We start from the raw sequence: 21,275 nt of genomic DNA, 5'->3' as shown, positions 1-21,275 counted from the left end.
GCCCAGCCCAGCCCACCCTGTTGCATGCAGATCCGGGGCCATACGCCCGTTCCCATGCCCTCCTGGACAGGCAGCAAGAGCCATTGGAAGAGCAGCTCCCGGACTGGTGGTGCGTGGCAGCTTGCAGTGGCAGGAGCCCCCCTCCCCAACCTCCCCACCCCAGTTGGGCAGCTTGTCCCTGCCCCAATCCCCACCTCGCAGTGGGGGCGTTGATCTACCCCACCCCCCCAAGCTCCTTCCCTCCCTGCTCCACAACAGACTTACCTGCTGGAGGCAGCTGTGTCCAGTGCCCTTGAGGACTGCTGCCTGTGTAGCGTATGGCCAAATCTCTCCAGATTGATTCGGAGGCTTCTGAATCTATTTGGACCTTTTAATGGGTCTCTCGATTTGATTCAGATTCGGCCGCTGAAGTGGGCCAAATCTCCGAATTGAATCAGCTGCTGGAGCTTCATACAGCCCTAATGGGCACATGGACTCTGGCATGCTGTGACCTGCTAAAAGCATCATGGAGGTGGCTTGTACCATGGATGTGAGCCCCCCGCTTCTGGCTGACTCTTGTTCGCATTACTTAAATGTGGAGTGATATTAATGAGTGATAAGGAAAGAAAGGTAGGGTAAAGGTGTTCCTTCAAGCATTAAGATGCACAATAATTATGACTACATTGCCAGCATGCCTAAAAGCTAGCTTGAAGGGAGCTTGAATGTAACACCTATTGTGTCTGACAGCCACCTGTCTGTACGTTGTGACTGTCTTTTCATCTGCCCATGCCTTAGGAACAGAACAAAAAGGACAGAAAAGCTACTGTCTAGACAGTGCCAAAACTTGTAGAGCCTCCTTTTGGACTCGTAGCACAAGCTATACGTGATTAAATTCTATCCCAGATTGAAATACAGGGCAAACTACTGAGGTAAGGAGCAAAAATCCCTACTTTTGTGCCTGTCATAGAATTAAATTATGAACTTTCCAAACTGAGCTATAGGCAATATTGTCTTATTGAAAGCTGTGGAACAAAATCCCACCTAGCTCTTCAGCCACTTGTACTTTTTTAATATCCACTTTAATCCTGACTTATAAATTGAATGACTATTTTCTCTAAACTGTAATGGTCTTAAGCTGACAGGCTTATGAGTAGCAATCAGTCTCAGAGCAGGTATATAAAAGAGCAGCTGAATTGCAGGGGATGGGTAAACATTGCAGTGCAATAACTACAATAGTTTATAGTGTTTGGGACACTGTCAGCTCAGCCTAGCACTGAAGCAGAGGGTTTAAGGCTGTCACCAGATTTTCATATAGAAGGGAACCTGGCTGGAGTATCTGACAACCCAGGATAATTTAAACTGAATTCTTTTTTATATGGTAAGGAACTAGAAACATGTCAAGTCCACTGGACTGAATTTTGCATAGTTCAAACCATCTGTAACTGCACTCACAGAAGGATGGCCTGTAATCTTTGCTGGTTGATGCCGAGACAGTAGAATTACTCCTGCCTTTCCTATGGTAATACAGGGGGTGGGGAAGAAGCAAACTGGGCCATCAGACAACTGAGTGCTGCTTTGCTGATGAAAACATGAAATACCCTCCTCATTCCCTTCATTTTTATTATCTGTCCCCCAGAATCATATTAATACCAGCCTTGCAAGATGGAGGAATCCTTGGACACTAATACCCAGAGAATGGGGTCAAGGTTGGAGAGTCCTCTTACCAAAGATCAGATTTGCTGTTTACAGTTGCCCAATAACAAACTATTACGCTAACATATACAACTAACTGAAGTGAGCACAAGAAGCTCAGATAAACCCATACTGTTTTCCATCCAGTTAAGCTGTGCATAAGGGATAGTAAATGTTGGAAAATTTAGAAATCGCGCTGTTTGGAATCGACACGTTCCCCATAACTGCAGAACTGAGGTAGCCAAAGGTAGATCTCTCCTCGTCCATATTTCTCATACACAGGATAAACAGGCTTGACAGCACTGGGAACAGCAGAGGTGACCACGGCCAAGGTGACCACAAGGTTTTCATTCTCCTTTCTCTACTTGTCTAGCAGGAATATTCAAACTATAGTGCTGCATATAAAGCTGATCCAGAGATTTATCCCTTAACTTCCAGCAATCAGATCTCCTCAATGAGATGCTCTGGAGAGTTTGGTTTTGAGTTGAAAAACTGTGCATATACTTCTAAAACTCACAATGGAAACACAAAATCTGGAAAGGCTTGCTTTTCTAATGAGGCTAAATCAGCTTTTCCTTGGCAAGCCTGCAGGTCAGTTATTTAATTCTAAGTGCTGCAATATGGGGAAGAGCTGTTGCTGTTGAGGGTCCCTACAGCCACCAGTCAAATTTCTTTGTTTGAGAGCCCCCGTCTCTGTCTCTTAATATAACTCCGGCCAGGAGCATCCTTCTGTGGAGTTTTGAAGATCCTGAAATATCTTGTGGAAAGAGTAGCTTTCATGATCGTGTCATGGTCCCAGTCTCCATGGAAGTGAGCTTCATTTTAAGTATCACTAGAAAAGGGCTCCTGAGGCCTTAAAGAAAAACACCGCTGTATAAAACTCTTTAGATTATTTAGCTGAACTGACTAGTTCTGAAAAATACCATATTCACCCACTCCATCTCAAAGGCACAGATGGAAAAGCATCCACGATCAAATGAAGGAACTGCCGAAGCCGACACAGAAGCCGCTGGAGCCTATTTCACTTGCTCACCAGCACCAGAAAAACTGGAAAAGACATCACTCAGAAAAAAAAAGTCTAAAAGCTACCAGTCTCTAAATAATTTAGACTACTTCTTATGAGCGCTTTACCATGCTTTAGGGGAGAGCATAAGCCCTTACTGACAAGAAATAGGCCATCACTATATTCACACTAAAAGCTACGAAGGCAGGGGAAAACATTTAAATGTCTGATAACTTTAAACAGCTGATTCAGTACAGGAAGGGAAAGGAAGGAGCTTAGCCTTTTCTGGGCTTTGTGACTTTCTTGTGAAGAGACAGGAAGTTTTGGTTCCAGCCATTAAAGAGAGCCATTACTACAGGTGATGACCAGCAGCAGGTGCAGCCCAAAGCTGCCTTCTGTGATGCATGTGCAAGATTAGCGACAGTACGAAAGTCTTCCCAAGGGCCCAGGTAAGGGACACTGAGGGATGATTGCTAGCACGTGATACTAAGAAAAAGGAAGGGAAACAGCACTGTGAGATGAAGGCGGAGGGGTGGGGGGAGAAAATTAATCAGAGCCAATTCAGTAAGAACAAAGCCCTGATTAGACAGCCAAGCTAAATGAAAGTAAAGTGCTCAGGATGGAGGATAAGATAGAGCTGCTTTCAACAGCATTCACTGCAAATATGATTCCTCTACTAAGAAGTCATTAGGAAATAGCAGGAATTACAGACACCAGCTGAAAAGGAAGCTGTCAGAATAATTTTTAAAACCTTGCCATAAAAAACAAAGCATTTCAGGCTCAGGCTCTTTAGTGGCTTGTTTTTCAAGCTTCCCCCTCTACCGCTGCTTATATTTATTTACTTACATATTTTATATATATATTTACACACACACACACACACACACACGTTAGTGGTAAGTTGGTTGCCTATCACTACTGGTGCCATTCCAAAATAGTTATGAAGCATTTACAGATAAAGAATTAAGTCAGGAGGAAAAAATGCACACGCAGAGGTAACAATCAGATTCTAACAAAAGCTTTTTTTCTTTTAGACAATTATGGTAATACAGGAAGCATGATAACAAAGAAAACTGCTGAAATGGATTAAAATGCATGTGCAGAAGATGTCTATAAATATACTAGTGTAGAAAGAGAACCTTAAACCAAGAAGAGAGGCTATGCTGGGCCGTACTGAAGATTTATCAACAAGAAATGCTTTGGTTTTGGAAACCTTTCCAGATGTAGTTTAACAATTTTCTGTTGGCACCAAGCACAGTTGCTGAGTGATACCTAGTGTAGGCACGTCTGCATTATCATAATACTTAGGGTCAGAAGGGACCTAAACAGATCATCAGGTCTGACCCCTTGCCCCAGGCAGGAATGGGTGCTGTGGTCATATCGGCCCAGCCAAACATCTGTCCAGCCTCCTCTTGAAGACCCCCAAGGTAGGGGAGAGCACCACCTCCCTTGGGAGTCATTCCAGAGCCTGGCAGCCCTAACTGTGAAGTGATGTCTCCTGATGTCCAGCCTGAACCTTCTCGAACAATCTGTGGCCATTATTCCTAGTAACCCCGGGTGGTGCCCGGGGAAACAGAGCTTCCCCCAATTCCTGCTGTTCCCCCCTGGTTAGTTTGTAAATGGCCACCAGATCCCCTCTCAGCCTTCTCTTGTGGAGGCTGAATAGGTTCAGGCCCTTTAGCCTGTCTTCATAGGGCCTGCCCCTTGGCCATGTGGGTGGCCCTCCTCTGGACCCTCTCAATGCTAGCCACATCCCTCTTGAAGTGCAGCACCCAGAACTGGATGCAGTACTCCACCTGTGGCCTGACCAATGCCGCATAGAGGGGAAGGATCACCTCTCTGGCCCCGCTTGTGATGCATCTGTGGATACACGACAAGGTGCGGGTAGCTGTACTGACCGCTTCCTCACACTGGTGGCTCATGTTCATCCTGGAGTCAACAATGCCACCATGTTGACAAGAAGGGTGTTCCCCAGCCTGTAGGTATGTTGCTGGTTCCTTCTCCCTAGATGCAGCACCTTGCATGAATTCCATCCTATTCTCATCTGCCCACCTCTGTAATTTGTCTAGAACTAGGTGGATTCTGCCCCTCCCCCTCCAGTGTGCCCATCTCACCCCACAACTTGGTGTCCTCAGTGAATTTGGACAGCATGCATTCCATACCCACATCTAGATCGCTGATAAAGATGTTGAATAGTACAGGCCCCAGGACCGAGCCCTGGGGGACGCCACTGTCCACATCCCTCCAGGTCAAAAACAACCCATCCACCACCACTGGGTGCAACCATCTAGCCAATTTGCCACCCATCTGACTGTGTAGGCAATGCCACAGTCACCAAGTTTTTTTAAGAGCATGTGGTGGGGAAACCATCTCAAAAGCCTTCTTAAAGTCCAGGAAGATGACATCCACCCTGACACCCTCAGCCAAGGACTTTGGGACCTGGTCATAAAAGGAAACCAGGTTGGTCAAGCAGGACCTGCCCTCAATGAACCCATGTTGGTTGCCCCTGAGCAAGACCCCCCTGCTGGGCCCTTGCAGATGTGCTCCTTGATAATTTTCTCAAAGGTCTTCCCAAAGACCAAGGTAAGGCAGACTGGCCTATAATAGCTGGGGTCCTCCTTTCTCCCCTTCTTGTAAATGGGGACCACATTGGCCCTTTTCCAATCCTCTGGTACGTGGCCAGTGCCCCACAAGCACTCAGAGCCATCCCAGGGGCCCTGAGGACCCCCGCCAATTCCCTCAGCACCCTCGGGTGAAAAGCATCTGGACCTACTGATTTAAACATGTCCAACCCCTCCAAAAGTTCCCTAACTAGGTCCCTATCATTAGCCTTAACCACTCTGCTGTAAGGTGAAAACCAAATTTGAGACACCTGGAACAAGTGTGGCTAAGCTAAAGAATCATCCTCTGAGCAGCATAAAGAGCGAGTTGTGGAACAAGAAGGGTGTTCCAAGTTGAGATAGCCCTCCTGTTAAGAATACACTGTCTTTCCCCATCCCCAAGCTGCATTTTCTGCATACAATATGCTTTCTCTCCCCCACCCCCCACAAAAAATGATGCACATTATTTTCTGGAAGGCAGAATGAAAAAAATCCACTATCATGGCTACTTGGAGCAGGGACAGAGACTAATCTTCAGCTCACTCACCTGCCCTTTCTTTTGCAGGCAAGAGCAACTGTTTGTACCTTTTCACAGCTGAATTGACTGCTTTTGCCTGGAAAACGAAAGGGAGGGAGAGTTCCAATTCAGCTAGGAAAAGGTTAAAAACTAGCTGCTGCTAAAGCCTAGGCTCTGCCCCTCCGTCCAGAAGAGGGAGAGAAGGAAAAGAAGCAGAAGCCATTTTACAGCATCTCCATGCTTTTAATTTGTGGGGGGAGGGGAGGGAAGGGGGAGCTTCTCTGCTTACCACTCACCCCAATTTTGGAGAGCCAATTTAGCAGAGAGGACATGTGGTATGCAAGTAAATGCAGTATGTTTGGAATGTAAGTGATACATCTTTTACTGGGCAACACCATCTATCGTGGAACACATGCCATTCTTGAAATGAGAACATCAGCTCCCCATTCAAATCACTGTACCAGACATGTCTGGTTTAAATATTACTGTAACATTTTGAAAATGTTATCCTGTTCCTAGCCAATTGTAAAGGATTGTTGTCTCCAAGGAAAACTACAAGTTCAAGCTACTACACTATGATAACTGGTTTCACAACCATTCTCATAGCTCAATTTGTAATGCAGCTATGATCCGTTCCTATTCACAAATTCAGCTGTTGCTTTAAAATAATCCTTTACTTGTTACATCAGCACATACATTAAAATGATAGTTTACAGCATGTGATTTGTATTTGTTTCAGTGTGCTGTCATTAGCAGATCAACAAGAACACAGATGCATGTTGTACAGTACGTGGCAAAGATGTTTCTACAAACAGCAGGATGTTGCTTAAAACGTCTACTTCCACGTAGTTTACATACAGCCTTGGTCTTCACATTAAGTGAGGTACATGAATATCCAAAATGGTGAATGATATGTTTAAGGCTATCTGCATTTTAGGATTATCTTGTTATAGCCAAAAATATTCGGTGTTTAGGAGAAAAAAAATACATCATATACACAAGAGCTTTTCCGACAAATGCTGCATGTTAAAAGAGTTTTATCACAATAATCTCCACTATATCATTTAAGCAATAAGTAGTTTTTAACCAGTCACTGGACTTCAGTGAGAAACTCACCAGAATATCCAGAATTTGGAATCAGATAATAAAATACATCTATTCAATGTTTACACATTAAACTTTAAACAGACTAGTCCTAATAAAATGATGTTTAGGCAGAGTAGGACTGAAAAGCAGCACACACTGTATTACAGTTAAAGTATTTGCACAGGGCCCATAAAAATGTCTAACGCAAAACATACATTTCTTTAGAAAGAGGGGAATTTTCTAATCAGACACCTGGAGAAATGGGCAGAAATCCTTGTGGCACTATTCCAATCCATGGAAGTAGGGCTTAGTGCTGGCATCTTCCTTGGGTACCAGTTCAACTCTCTCCTTGGGGGAAAAAAGCTATTCTTGATCGCTAACTACAAAGTTCTCCCCTCATTCTCCAAAGACTGACTGGCACAATCCATAAGGTTTATTTTCCTTGAAGGAAATGAATGGTGTTCCACTTGCGAAGACACACAAGGTACCTAAAATTTGCAATGTCAGAAGAATGTTGTATCAGCTGAAAAGGCACCAGCAAGTCGAAAATCTTCTTTAGTGAGCACGCTGTACATACGCTGTGGTAGTGGCTTAGAGTAAGGTGCCGGTCGGGGTACAGTTGTACGTAAAATAACCTCACGACCAGCAGGTGGTGGGAAATCTGCAACTGCTCCCGAATTCAGTCTCCGCTCGTCTGCTGAACCTGACCTCTTCAGCTCTTCATCGAGTGGAGTCATTGTGGCAACCTAAAACAAAGCAAGAAGCTTCATTAGGACAGCTTATTCTCAACACATATGTTCAGAAAATATTTCGGAAAGGGAAAAAAAATTATTATTAGGATGGGAATACGGTGAAAGGCTACATGAACACGCAGAGCAGGACACTCTGGGATGGTTAAGAAACATACTACACACAATCAAATGCAAGAACCTGCCATGTGTGAATGGTATAGGATCTCCAGTTTTACCCTTCCTTTACCGCTTGGATCAAGGAATAAAAATGCCATCTCAGTGTCTAGGGCTCAATGGACTCCCTGTCCTCTCTGGGGCTTCAGAAGCCTAAATAAAGACAGTCTCTGCTTGATGTATTAATAGTACCACTAATGGGGTGAGGTGTGTGCTAAAGCACGTGGTTAACAGCCCAGAGGTCGTAAGTTGGAAGCCACAGCAAGAAGCATGCATGGTGCAGTCCTGTCAGATCCCAACAAATTTGCAAATTCTGCTAAATACCTGAGTCACAAGAAAAGGGAAAGGAAAGTGCCACAAACTAGGTCAGGTCTTCTATGGCAGAAACTGGCTTCCTCTCCTGGACTAAGGTGGCTCTGTAATGTGCAATACACAAGCCCAGAAGGATTCCTAACATCCAACAGCACAGCAAATGAACTGCGTGACAGCCAGCATCATGATCATGTCTGCCGATTCTCAATACCAGCGAGTAGGAAAAATATCTACGGTTAACACAAGAGCAATACACTGTGTATATAATGGAGCATATTGTTCAAAACCTCGGCTCTGTGCATTTAAGAATTATCTTCTCATATTTAACCTTCAGTTATAATATTTAATTACTATCTTTTTTTAAAAGTCTCCCTTCTTTCACCTTCTGAGCTTCTGAAGTCAGTGGATGAGCCAGAAACCAATTTTTTTTTTAAAAAAAAAAGAGTTTGAAATTGTTATGCCTAATATTTGTGAACAGTAGATGTCAAAGTTGGGCTATTGCAATATAGCTGCAAAAAGGTTAATCTACGCATTTATATGAAGTTAGGAAGATGAGTGGGAAATGAGGGACAAAAGCTAGTTACCTCATCAGAAGATTCAGTCAGCTTGAAAAGGGATGAAAAGAGAACCAGCAATGAATTATAGAAACAAAGGCAAGTCAGAAATGACTTACAATGGGCTAGACAGAAATTTTAGGCTCGTTTGTTTAAAAGAAAAAAGCCAGCATGCACCAATTCAAGAACACGTTTATCAGGAGACCTATTATAATGAACAAATCTGAAAACACAATACAACATGGAACACAGTTGCAGGTTATACAGGAGTTAATGAACACGTCTGTCAAATTCAGCTTGTTTACTGAAAAATTGCTACTGAAACAATTTTAGATAAAGGTTGCTATAATATAAAATAATCTTTGTGCATCTACCCAATGATAAATTCCACTTTGTGATGCTCAGATACAGGTGGAAGAACTTGCTTTGATTAAGTCTGCTTTAAGGAGGTTAAAGACTGAGAACTGTTATATGAACATTATATATGAGACTGAAAGAGAGTTAGTATCCAAGTTCCATAGGAAGTTAGCGGCTGCTGAAGAAGAAAACACTTTATTGTATATAACATGAGGCCTATGACTGTCCAAGTTTTAATCCTGCACTTCTACCTGCTGCCCAGCCAGTAAAAAAATCCAGCTGGGCAGAGATAAGCAGACTCAAACTTCCCAATATAAAAGAACTAGTGTTCCTTTATAGTTGAAAATCCACTCACTTCAATGGCACATCATTTCCACACTATGCTAAATTATACAATTTCATTTGCTCTAAATTCTGCAAAATTGTTCTTCAGAGAGAAAACGGCATCACCAGAGATCCTGCAGTAACAAGGCAAGTTCTCAAGAAGTAGTCACGTTTTAAAAGTCATTCCTATGCTAATTTAAGAAGGAAGAATTGAGTGAGTGTCAGAACTAAAGGATTTCCTAGAAAAGAGACAACACTTCATAGGTATAAAAGGGAACGGGATAAACTCATGCGTGTTCTTCCCTCTCTTGTATATCACAAAGAACAAGATCAAACAAACGGTCACTGAAGGACACCCGGGCATGGCTTTTTAAAAATCTGTGCTGTAGTCACAAATCAGAGTGCACAGGTACAGGCACAAAGCACAGCTCTACCAGGAGACGCGAACGCAAAAGTAACACCTTACCCCTAGGAACTCTTCCTTTTGCATTACTGAATGATACCCACTTTCAGCAACTGAAGTAACTTCTGACTGCTTTACTCCAGCAAAGCAAACAAACCCAGCACAGCACAAGAGAAGGTATGGAGCTGGTTCTGCACTGCCTAAAATTTCAAATCACAAACACCTGAGGAAATCCACTGAGACATGAGAGCTACAGAGATTTCATGAAATGCTGATATATATTTACTCAAATCCAAACCAGGATTTCTTCCCCCACAATTCAACCTGGGAAAAAAAGCCCCTGGTCTTGGATTCAAGTTCAAGGCAGAGGAGGGGGACAGACAGCTGCTGTGGCTCTGACTTCAGCCCTGACCTGGGTTCAGGCTCACAGACAGAGCCACAGCAGCCACCTGCTCCAAGCTGCTAACCATCAGGTATAGCTCAGTGTCAGCTTGCTGCACGCAGCACAAGGTAGCTCCAGCCTGGCCACACAGCAGCCTTGGCTGCTGCCACTTCAACTGCTGGTGCACTGCATGGCCAGCTAGATGGGACGAAGTGGGGGATGGGACGATGAGTGGGGGCAGAAGGCAGGCCAAGAAGCAGGCCGCTTGCCCTGCTGCAGCAGCTGGGGAGAGGGGAGGGTACAATTTTAAAAGATGACCCACCAATAATTAGATTATATCTATCCATGGAAATTTAAAACAAATTTATACATTTTCCACGTGTAGAATTGAATTACTTGGACATCATTTTAAAAATTCTGAGTCATCCTGAATTTGGGTAAACATGGTAATACATAAAAATAAACCCATTTGAACTCAAAGCTCAAGCGTATGCAAGGCTGGAAACTGAAACCTGAAAAAAACTGAAGACTTGGGTCTGAAAAAGATGGATAAAAATGCAGAATCTCACCATGGCATTACAGTCACATTTCAAGATACATTGCACTTGAAGGTCACTCAGGTGTCTGTTAGATTAAGCAACAAAGTAGTAAGTGAGAACCCAGCTTACCCTCTGGGCATTCACAAACAGCTTGTGAATGATACTACCAGCAGGTCCTCTTCCTGCGCCAACAACTGACACTTCTGGCTGCTCCAAAAGACAATTTACAAACCTGGTGGCACAAGGTAATGAAAGGGAGAGCATGTGAGTATCCCAGTTCTTAGCTATATCCATTCTTCTCATTTTATTGACATTAAGCCTGAAAGCCATTACCAGAGGAACTACAAAAGCTCCCCATCTAGCCTGAATATAAGAATGGAAATGCCAGAGCAGCATTTGGAAGACGCATATTCAAAAATTTGATCATCCAGTTTAGAAGCTTACCATCTTTTCAGTAGTTCACAAGATATTGTTTTGAAATACCTTAACTCCTAGTGCCCAAAGAATAAGCTTACGCCTCCAGTACCTCTGTCCACTCCCTCCAACCTAACAGGCATCAAGTAAGTTATTCCTTCATTCCTCCCATTCAGCTTTTAGCGGACCTATTAAGTCACTACCCTCAAGTGCCTCTTAACTTCCCAAAAAGTTAGAAATCAGCTGCAGAGGAAATGAACACATTAAGAGCTCTAGGCAGAAAGTGAGAGGATTTTTCTAGCAGCAAGAGTAAACTGGGCAAAAGGCTCCAGCAAAGAGTTCTTATTCCTCTCTGAGTACAGCTACCTCCTCAGCTGTAACCAGTTAGTCAGCTCCAAAATTTAAGCAGTCTTTGTTTAGTCAACCTGAGAATAAGTAATCAGAGAGTGTATGGTAGAGCAACGGGGGGAAAAAACCCAAATTCACAGGCTAATTAATTCATTAGTTTTCTTACACAATGATACTTCATATTAGTAAGGAAAGTAAGTGGGAAAGCATTCTTTTGGACATTTCATTCTTCACTGCGTAGAGAAGTTACCATTACTGTACTTTTCATTAGCAGATCTCAAACTTCAAGTTCAACAAATGAATGACTTGGAGTAGGGTTATTTGGATCCTCTTATTATGTTGCTTGCATTAAAATACTCTGTACCAGAAATTAAAGTACATATAGATACCAACATCCCAAATGCCCAATACAGCTAACCTCTAGAAATGGTTCTTCCTATGGAATTTTATTCTCCGTTTCCCTCATGTGGTGTGAGGTGGTATAGAGGGAATCAGCATTTTCACTATTACAATCTAAGCCATGAAATAAAAAATACCCAGGAGAATAAGTTAGTAAAGTACCAATCACCTTTGTAGATCTTCTTTTTCCTCCTCCTGTTCACATTTCTCTATCCCAAATTTTGCTTTCAGCGACCTTGCCCTAGCAATGATAGCTTCCACACTCATAATCTGAGCAATGATCTCCTGTCAGAGGTTAAAAAAAAAAACAACCCAAAAACAGTTAATCACTCCTACAAACAGTACTACCAAGTTCCTCCTTGGCCAACATGAGAGGCTTACTTCTAATTTTTTGTCCTCTGGGTTTGGAAATCGTAAAATTTTACTGGAATGAGATATTATCTGCTTAATAATCTTCTTCACTGAAGAGATATCTTCCAGAGTTTCTGTTACAAAAAAGAAGGAAAGAGTCAGTCATGATATCATCTTTGCTTCTAAAACATTTTAACTACTTATTAAACTTTATTTACCTTCCTCCTTTACCTTGAGTACAGCTGCATGAATGACACAAGGCAAAAGATGCCTTGCAAGGTCAGCTGGTTTCTGAACAGCAAAATAGTGAAGCACCTACAGCATGTCAAAAAATAATATGATACATTACTGTTCAGCTTTTAGAAAGCAGCTATTGTCTTTCAACTTCCAGAAAGACATTCTTTTATGATGCCATTATACTGACCGACCTCTATTATGCTATGATGTTATCTTCAGTAGGCTAAGGCATTCAAGTAACAGTTTAACAGCCACTGTGGTTTTTATATAGTAATACAGACATGTAATGAGAACTATCTATCTGTTCTGTAACACAAACAGTGACACGACTGGTAACAGGCATCACAAACCAGGTATCGCTAAAAAGCAGGTTTTTACCTTCTCTGCCTCTCTAGTGTCATCAAAAAGTCGCTTCTGCCTCCGGGCTGGAACTGGCTTTGCTGTCTCCCAAGCCTCTACCCACATGTTGCTAGGAATCTTCATACGAGCACTCAGCTCACCCTTAATTACCACATTCCCCTTTTCATCAACCACTTCCTCTTCAATATAATCTCGGGGAGAATACCACCTCACAAAATCCTCCAGACAACAGCCAGGATTAGCTGCCTAGAATGGAAGAAAAATGTAAATGTATTTATTACAGTAATTCCCTACCCCCATCTCCCCCAAGTACAGACTAATTAGCAAGGCAATGCAGTTTCATGGACAAAGCACAGAACTAGGAATAAGACACACTATAGTTCTAGTCAATCACCCATTTGTGGGTCTACTTCTTTTACAAGCCAGAACCATCCCCCAAAAATAAAAAACCTCATTGATTATATGGCACAATTTCTTTCTGCTCCTTTTATTTTCTACAATTTGCACTGTCAGTAATCTAACAAAGAAGGAAGCAGAGTTGTTTATGCAAGAAACCTTGGCAAAATAAAATGTGCCCCATGCTTCCTCTGAGTCATTAATTTTACATTCCTACTTTAGGTTTTGAAACTGCCTGTACTACAGAAGTGATCCATGAAGTGTTACAGACACCTACCACATGCTGGTTATCATTCCCCTATACTGGTACAACTGTATTCTGATAATGATAGTGTAATATGTTCTTGAACACTAATGTCCAGAACTTATACAGTGTTCCTTTCAAATGGGAAACTGAAGCAAAGGAATTAGGTGATTTATACATATCATAGCAAGTCAGTGGCAGAATAGTAAACAAAATCTAACCCTTAATACCTTCTTCTACTTGCTAAAGAAAGCTGTTTCTTATGAACCCACACAAATCCACATTCTTCCCCTTTTCTACTTATAATTTTTAAGTATTCCAGTAATCAGGTAAAAGATTTCCCATTTCCATCTGATCAGAAAACTCCAGACAAAGTTAAAAGGTGTACTCAGGAAAACCTGAACAAAGTTAAATAACTGCTTTATTATTTTTCTCTCTTATAGGGAAAGACAGACTCCAGTAAAACTGAGAAAAAGCTGCCAGGACAGACTTTGGACCCATTATTATGATCTTCTATTGGTAGAGCATGAGCATGCAGAAACCCTGAAATGAATCACTTTAGTTTCTTCTTCTAGAAAAAAAAAAGACAGGTAACATGTCTCAGAAAAATTCCAGATGCTTTATATAAAAGCTGGTCTGTTTATATTTTAAGTTTCTTGGGTGTAAAGTGCTGCACGTTTTATATTTTAATATTTTTATTTTAAATTTCAATTTTAAGATCTTAACACCTAAAAGCTTTTTATATTTTGAAATATCTGAATAATGTTATTCAAGGGGAAAAACGTTAGGTGTTTTCTCCCACTGGCTATCAGGAGATCCTTCAAACTGCTCATCTTGATCAACTCAGCTTGCCCATGTCAAAATGATCCCAGAGAATCTGCAAACAGCACATACCTTAAAAGACTCCATATCCGACAGCAAGCAAGCACTCTGCATCCGTGCCCGAAGGTGAGCTCCTTCTGCTGATGTCCCCAGTTTAGCTAGTACTTCAGACTGCTCTTCTAGCAGATCTTCTGTCATGGGTGCTGGTTCCTGCAACAGAAGATAACAAACATTTACAGTCAGTCTCTCCTGGACACTTCTGATTCAAAAGGAAAGAAAGAAAGCACCACAAAGGGTAGATAAGCTGTTAGCTTATGTGTTCAGCCATTATAAGATCCACTGTTTATAAAAGAATTCAGAGAAGAGGAAGTCAAAGCTTATCGTTTAACAAAAGTAGCTTAGAAACACAAAAATGGTCAAACAAACTGAATTTTATGGCTAAACACCAAGTGGCTTGTATACTTATGCATACTTATTACCAAGCAGTAGAGCACATCCATGAAAGGACAGTTTAAATTAGTTTGTGGGTAGAGGCTTTTTCAGCCGATGCAATTAGCATAAGATTAACTGATGACACTGTACGGGGGCAATCACTTGTAGCAACGTGGTACTAAGTAATAAATTATTGTTTCGCTACAGTTCATCAAGAACCAAAGAAAAGCTAGTCTGTATCTCAGTCATGTCTGACTTCAGCTACTGCCTTCTTACACTACTCTTCCTTACTCCACAGCACCCCTGCTTCTCATTTCACTCCTCCCTAATCATCACTTGACATGGAATTTCATGCACTCTCACTTGCTGCTAACTGTACTTTGAAAGGAGAGGGTCTAGGACACCTACTCCCTGAAACTGGTGTCAGAAGCTGGGAAATGAAGACAGGAGGAAAAGCTGACCCAATATTTTGGTCATAAATTCTTATTTAATGTTATTAATAAGAAATGTGCTAGGACTATCTGAAGAAGTAGGCATAATGTAGCAAAAGATTATAGGTTTTCTGAATGAAAACTACATTGAAGGCAACATTTGAGCATTTTTAACTCACCGTGACGTTAGGCAGAATATTTATTTAAAGAAAACATTTTCATTTCAAATAAACATGTGAATAGATGTGGAAGGTACAAGCAGGCTTCAGATCATGAATTTGAACATTTTTTAATGTTATCAAAGTCCCCAAGATTTAAATCACTTCTGAAAATGGACAGTGTGTTCAGAAGTACATTAAGTCCGTGGTCCTAATGAGCCCCTTCACTGGCAGTCTTGGAACAACGCAACCCAGAACATCTCTCTCTCAAAACTTTTGTTGATATATACTGCAAGGAAAGGCAAATTACGGCAAAGCCAGCACATACCACTCTCTCTCATTCTGGGGCTCTCCTACAGACAGAGAGATGAGATGACATTCATTTCCACTTGTGATGGTCTCACAGGCATTATTAGATCTTGACAGCAAACATACAAGTGGACTAATGGATATGGTAATGTAATATAGATAATGCAACCAGAAAAAGAGATCTGCAACATGATAAACCGTGGGCTAACAGGAATATTGCTCTGTTACGTTAGACAAATCTGGAGACAACAGGTTACTTCAATATAGAAAACCATAAGTTTAATAGGAAGACCGTGCCAAGTGTTCTTTCTTTTAAATATACACCTCCCATTCTGATTTTGAGCAAAATTTGAATAAATTGCAGATTTTTGGATATTTTTTAGATTTCAGGGCTGTTTTCACTGCAAAGTTAAATTTTAGTTACTCGTGTGTTGCCTACACTAAGTCCTGTCAACACAAAGAAACCATTAACTGAGCCAAACCACCAATCATGGTCATACAGATTGTAAAAGTGCATGATTATGAAAATAAAAAGCAGTTCTCCCAAGCCATTATGATGACTGCCCTTCAAAACAGTAAAGAGAATTAATGCGCAATACCCAGGCAACTTACAAAACATTTCAGTTACGTGTGTATTTTTTATCATATAGGAGAACATTGCTCCCTTCAGCACACTGAAGGTACACGTTTGGAGGAAGAATCAGAATTCTGTAGAAAAGGATCAGGACTGTGTAAGAAAATGCTGCTGCTTGTAGGACAACTTGTAACAAAAATATTAAGTTGAAAATAGGGCCTTATAATAGACTATAATACAGGCTTGTCTGCCATGCTGCCCGCCGAGCCATTTTCCGTGGCCTGCAGTGCTGCGACAGGAACCCCTTGTCCCTCCCCCAACCCCTCGGCAGCTTCCTAATGGCTGCTGAAGGGCTGAGGAAGGGACAAGGTTTCCACACGCACTGTGTCAGCTTCTCCCCTACTCCCTCATTTCACAGTGTCCCTTCCTCATTTGCATGCCAGCTCCTCCCCTCTCCCACAGTGCAGGGTTTCTGTTCCTAGCCCTGCCCATCCCTTCCTCGTTTGCATGCTGGCCCCACCCTATGCCGGTCCCTGCCAGCCGCGTGGGCTGGAGCAGGTCACAGTGCAGTGGGCAGGCGGGTGGGCACAGGGGGCGCGGCTGCCGGCACAGAGGGATGCTGTGGCTGGGCCCACGGGAGATGCTGCTACCGCAGCTGCTGTGTGGCTGTCGGGGTGGGAAGCCAGCACCGCTCCCGCCTCCCTGCATCCCCCGACACCCACAGACATCGCGCTGGGGGTGGTGAGTCGCGGGCCCCGGGTAGGGAGAGCCCCGTGCCACTTGGGCTCGGTCTGCCCTGAGGGAGAAGGAGCAGGGGGGTGTCTCTGCACATCCCGCACCCCCCTGTAGAGTCCCCACATGTCCCCCTGGCTGCTGAGCCCAGGTGCACAGGTGTGGGAGCATCCTCAAGGCCGCCCAGGTAGCAGGGAGGACACGGCAGGGTCAGGCAGCACCCCTTGACCCTTGCGCCCCCAAGCTGCGGCTGGACTGGACAGGCTATGCGAGCGCCTGCTCCTGCCGGCCCACTGAGTGATAAAAAGTTCATGATCCGGCTCCACATACAACAAGGTTGGACACCCCTTCTATAATTGAATCCCGGGCAGTGTTAAATGGGAAGTGATGCAGTCAGCCCCAACGACAGGGAAGTATTTACAGAAAACAAGTGGTTTCTCACTCTCGCACACACGCACTACAACTTTCTAACCTGGGTTACTGGAATGTAGAGCGGTTCTCCAGGATGCAGCAGGGTCAGTTTTCCATGTTGATGTAGACGACCTTCTGGTTTAAAGTTGGTGAATTCTTTGCCACCTTCTTTTGATCCCCCTTTCTTTCCATTCTCCTGCCCATTTCCTTTCAGGTCATCTGTGTCACTGAGGCATTCAAAAAACTCTTCTTCACTGTCACTCCATGATTCCCAAGATTTCCCAACTTCTTTTTCCTTATCAGTCTCCTTCTGATAGTCTCCGCCAGAGTGGTCTGCTGCTTTTCCAATATCACCAGAAGAACCACCAGGGGAACGGTCAGCAATATTTGCCTTTTTTCCCTCATCCCTTGCTTTTTTCCTTTCGATACAACAATTTAACATCTAGAAAGTTAAAATTAACAATTAATTTCTAGTGCAATAGCAGCTGTCCACTAATGGCTTCTGTAATGAGAACAATGCCTTTTAAGCTGCACTATGTGCTATAAAAGCAGCAAAAACATTATCTCAGCTCTCACAGGTAAAAACTGCAGTACAATTAATATGGAAAAACATTCCTATTTTACCAGCTCTCAGGATAAAGTGACCACTAACCACAAGCAAAATAATGTGGAAAACTAACAATGTGTGTTGGGGGAAACCACATACTGAACTGTGTGTGTTAAAAAAATTACTGGTTAAACATGTTACTCTATTTTGAGGAAAGAAACAAACATAGTTCTTCCCAATACTAACCTGAAGCTTCTGGTGCAGCAGACAGCATCTCAGATCTGGAGGGCCACTAGCCAACCTAACAAAAGATTAATATTTGCATTTGTGTTTTGTAGTAGAGAGACCCTTCCTCTCCTCATCCCCTATGTTTCTTCCCTTGAAGATAAGAGGAAGAAAAGCAGTAAAAGGGCAATAATTCAGAAAGTACAGCTAAAATCGCTTTTGCAATCAGGAGACAGAGACGGGAAACTCAAAGCATATTTTAAACAGGTTTATCCCAACTATGAACATTTCTGATCATGGGCCAATGGAATCTCTTACCCCGGAATAAGGTAGTTGTTCTCCCATCTGTAGCGCATTTCTAGCACAAATTCTTGCCAGAGATGGACCACTCCTTTTACCCCTCCATGGTAGAAGTTAATCATACAAAGACATAAAGCTAGCTTGTAGGTCAGACTATCTGAAGGAGCCGATTTGAACTGACTGAAAAGATTCTACATAAAAAGAAATAAACACACAAAGAAATAAATAAGAAAAATTAGGAAGCACTGACATTTGACATCACGAAACTATCACAGTATTTACATGGTCCCCATGAGGGTACTGCTGACCTCTCAAGTCTGCAGAAATTGAAGTTATTGTGAAATTAGTGTGGGACATACAGAGGTCAAGATTCTAAAGAATTCTTATTAAATAAAACCTATTCTAAATATTCTCAAATCATTAAAAAAAAGACAAACTGTCAACAGTTTTGGAGAAGACAATGAGTAGAAAACTGCTGGCCAGTCAGGAATATAACTGGGCTTTTAAGCTTTCAATATTAAACAATGCAAACTGACAAAGAGCTCAGTCTGAAAAACATCTCTTACAAAAACTGTTATGGAAAAGAAAAATGCATAAGGCTAAATCTTAAACAATCTTAAAGCATGTTAAGAGATTTCTAATCCACCCCCCAACAAAAATTACCCTCACTTTTGATACTGCAACTATGAACTTCTGTTAAACTTACATATTCTTCACACTCTGGAGGAGGATTGCTTCCTGCTGAAGAAGTAGGCCTGGTTTCAGATCCATCTGTTAGTTTGTCAGCAGCATCAGGGAATAAGAACTTAGGGGGGAAAAATACCATGTTGATTTTGTGCGTTTTTCCCATTTCTCCCCACATCTATTTTCTTGGTATAGTTACAGTAAAATGCTACTGTCAACTTCTCAAATTACAAAAGTGTAATTATAGTGTGGAGGCTACTTCATTCTGTTTTTAAACAAACAGACTTCTACAGTCAAATGGCATTATGTCATTATTTCTCTCGTGATAAACTATTACTTTAATAGTTTTGTAAGTCCCAAACAGAGGGAAGAAAAACAAATGTATATAATAATACACATGAACAGCTTGCTTACCAGCAGAATAGCATTGAGGACTTCGTTATTTAATGGCGATTCATCTACACCACGGTGTTTGCGAATTTTTTTCTTTGCACTGTGAACCATGTTTGTGACTGATAATTTATGGATTGGGACTGGGGCTGGTTCTGTGAGCTTTGACAAAGCATGGCTGATATCAGCAGCCTCTACAGAATTAATAAAACATTAGAGAACAAGTTCAGACTTATTTTCAATAATCTGTATTTTTTATTTTGTATCTGAAATCTAATCAACCTGGTAACCTGTATAATGCTACAGTTTCAGATGTGGAACCAACAAAATTAAAAGGCAGAGTCAACTACAAAGCAGAAACTACCTAGAAGGCGTCCTTGCTTTTTCCAGATTGAAGATGAAGCTGGGTTGACTGTGCTTCTAACATCTTGCCACTTAGGGTGTCTATACATGTGCTCTGGGAGTTGGAGGGGCACTTTAATTAGAGTGGATCTGAGAGCCACTTTAATTAAAGTGCCCGGAGCATCTCATGTATCAATGTCCCTGCACTTCAAAATGGTGGCAGGGTCGCTTTAACTAAAGTTTGTTCCATCAGCTTTAGTTAAAGCACCCCCATCGCCATTTTTAAGTGTGAGGACGCTGATACATGAGACATTGGAGTCTACTGGAATGCTCCAGCAGACTCAATTAATCGAGTCTGCTCTGATGCACTGTATTTATAGCATGTCAGGGCACCCTCACTGCTCATGTACAGCTGCCCTTTCTGCCTAATTCCAAAGTTATTGTAGTGCCCAATACAGCATTTCCCAACCTTTTGGTCCCAGCAGCACAATTACCACGTCTCTCCCATCCCACAGCACACTGGACGAATGTGGAGCAGGGGGGAGGGAAGCGAGCAGAGGGGTGATGGCACAGCTGACCGCAGTGCGTAGATGCAAATCACTGGAACCATGCCCACCATTTGTCTGTGTATCTGTGGCAGCAACAGACGAGGGGCGTGGCTCCAGCCAGCAGGGGGCGTGGCATACCTAGACATGCTGCAGCATACCGGTTGGAAAATGCTGGCCCAAGATATACAAATTAAGGAGACAATGTCTTGCTCTCAAAACAAGAAATTAAAAAACAGAAGTGAACTAGTATGAGAAGCAGAGAAGGTGAAAAATCAGACTGAACAAACAGGAACATTTTGCCAATGAAAAAGTACCACGTGTCCAACTTCAAATAAAAATAACCCTTGATCGAGACACAAAAGGGAAATAGAATGATGAGACCCAAACACTAAAAGATTTTGTTTCCCAAATTACTGGCTGTGAAGCAAGGGAGCTCTGGGGTTTCTGAGAAAATGGTAGCATAGATCATTAACTGCTACTTGTTCAACTCAACACAACCTGCTCAGACTTATAAACCAGTGATGAAGCTGAAGTCAGGAACACATAAAATAGCAGAATGGAAAAGTGATACAACTAACACAAATAAGCCTTGTTATTCAAAAATTAGGAGATTTTATTTTCTACCTTTTCCATCTTCTTCAAATGCAGATCTTCCAAGAATTTCATCGGTTGACTCTTTCCGACGACAAAGTTTGAAAAATTCAGTAAGAAAGTCACCTACAAACATTGTGGAAAAATGTCTTTAGTCACTGCTAGTCATTTCAAGAAAAACAGTTATCGTAGAATCATAGAAGTCGGGTCGGAAGGGACCTTGTAGATCCTCAAGTCAGGACCCCCGCCTGGGCAGGAGAAAAACTGGGCTCAAATGAATCCAGCCAGGTAGGCATCAAGCCTCCTCTTAAAGACCCCCAGGGTAGGAGCCAGCACCACTTCCCTTGGAAGTTGGTTCCAGCTCCTAGCTGCCCTAA

At 42.4% G+C, this 21,275-nt stretch overlaps 1 protein-coding gene across 1 annotated transcript in view; it reads right to left on the bottom strand.

The window, feature by feature from the left end:
* Nucleotides 1-6,446: 6,446 nt before the first annotated feature.
* RAB3GAP1 (RAB3 GTPase activating protein catalytic subunit 1) overlaps nt 6,447-21,275 on the bottom strand; it is a 36,559-nt gene continuing 21,730 nt past the window's right edge. The window contains exons 11-24 of the mRNA XM_019553607.1: nt 20,932-21,024; nt 19,442-19,611; nt 19,050-19,148; nt 18,362-18,534; nt 18,065-18,119; nt 17,333-17,713; nt 14,297-14,434; nt 12,781-13,008; nt 12,384-12,480; nt 12,196-12,299; nt 11,984-12,099; nt 10,783-10,885; nt 8,679-8,699; nt 6,447-7,623 (exon numbers count right to left, since the gene is read on the bottom strand). Coding sequence (XP_019409152.1) covers nt 7,381-7,623; nt 8,679-8,699; nt 10,783-10,885; nt 11,984-12,099; nt 12,196-12,299; nt 12,384-12,480; nt 12,781-13,008; nt 14,297-14,434; nt 17,333-17,713; nt 18,065-18,119; nt 18,362-18,534; nt 19,050-19,148; nt 19,442-19,611; nt 20,932-21,024 — 2,021 coding nt within the window. The 3' untranslated portion in view covers nt 6,447-7,380. The remainder of the gene's footprint in view (nt 7,624-8,678; nt 8,700-10,782; nt 10,886-11,983; nt 12,100-12,195; nt 12,300-12,383; nt 12,481-12,780; nt 13,009-14,296; nt 14,435-17,332; nt 17,714-18,064; nt 18,120-18,361; nt 18,535-19,049; nt 19,149-19,441; nt 19,612-20,931; nt 21,025-21,275) is intronic.

The sequence above is a fragment of the Crocodylus porosus genome, unplaced genomic scaffold (assembly GCF_001723895.1).
Source record: "Crocodylus porosus isolate Cpor-Errol unplaced genomic scaffold, CroPor_comp1, whole genome shotgun sequence".
Classification (NCBI taxonomy): domain Eukaryota; kingdom Metazoa; phylum Chordata; order Crocodylia; family Crocodylidae; genus Crocodylus; species Crocodylus porosus.
Note: the sequence above shows the minus strand (reverse complement) of the source record. Positions and strands in the feature narration are given on the sequence as shown.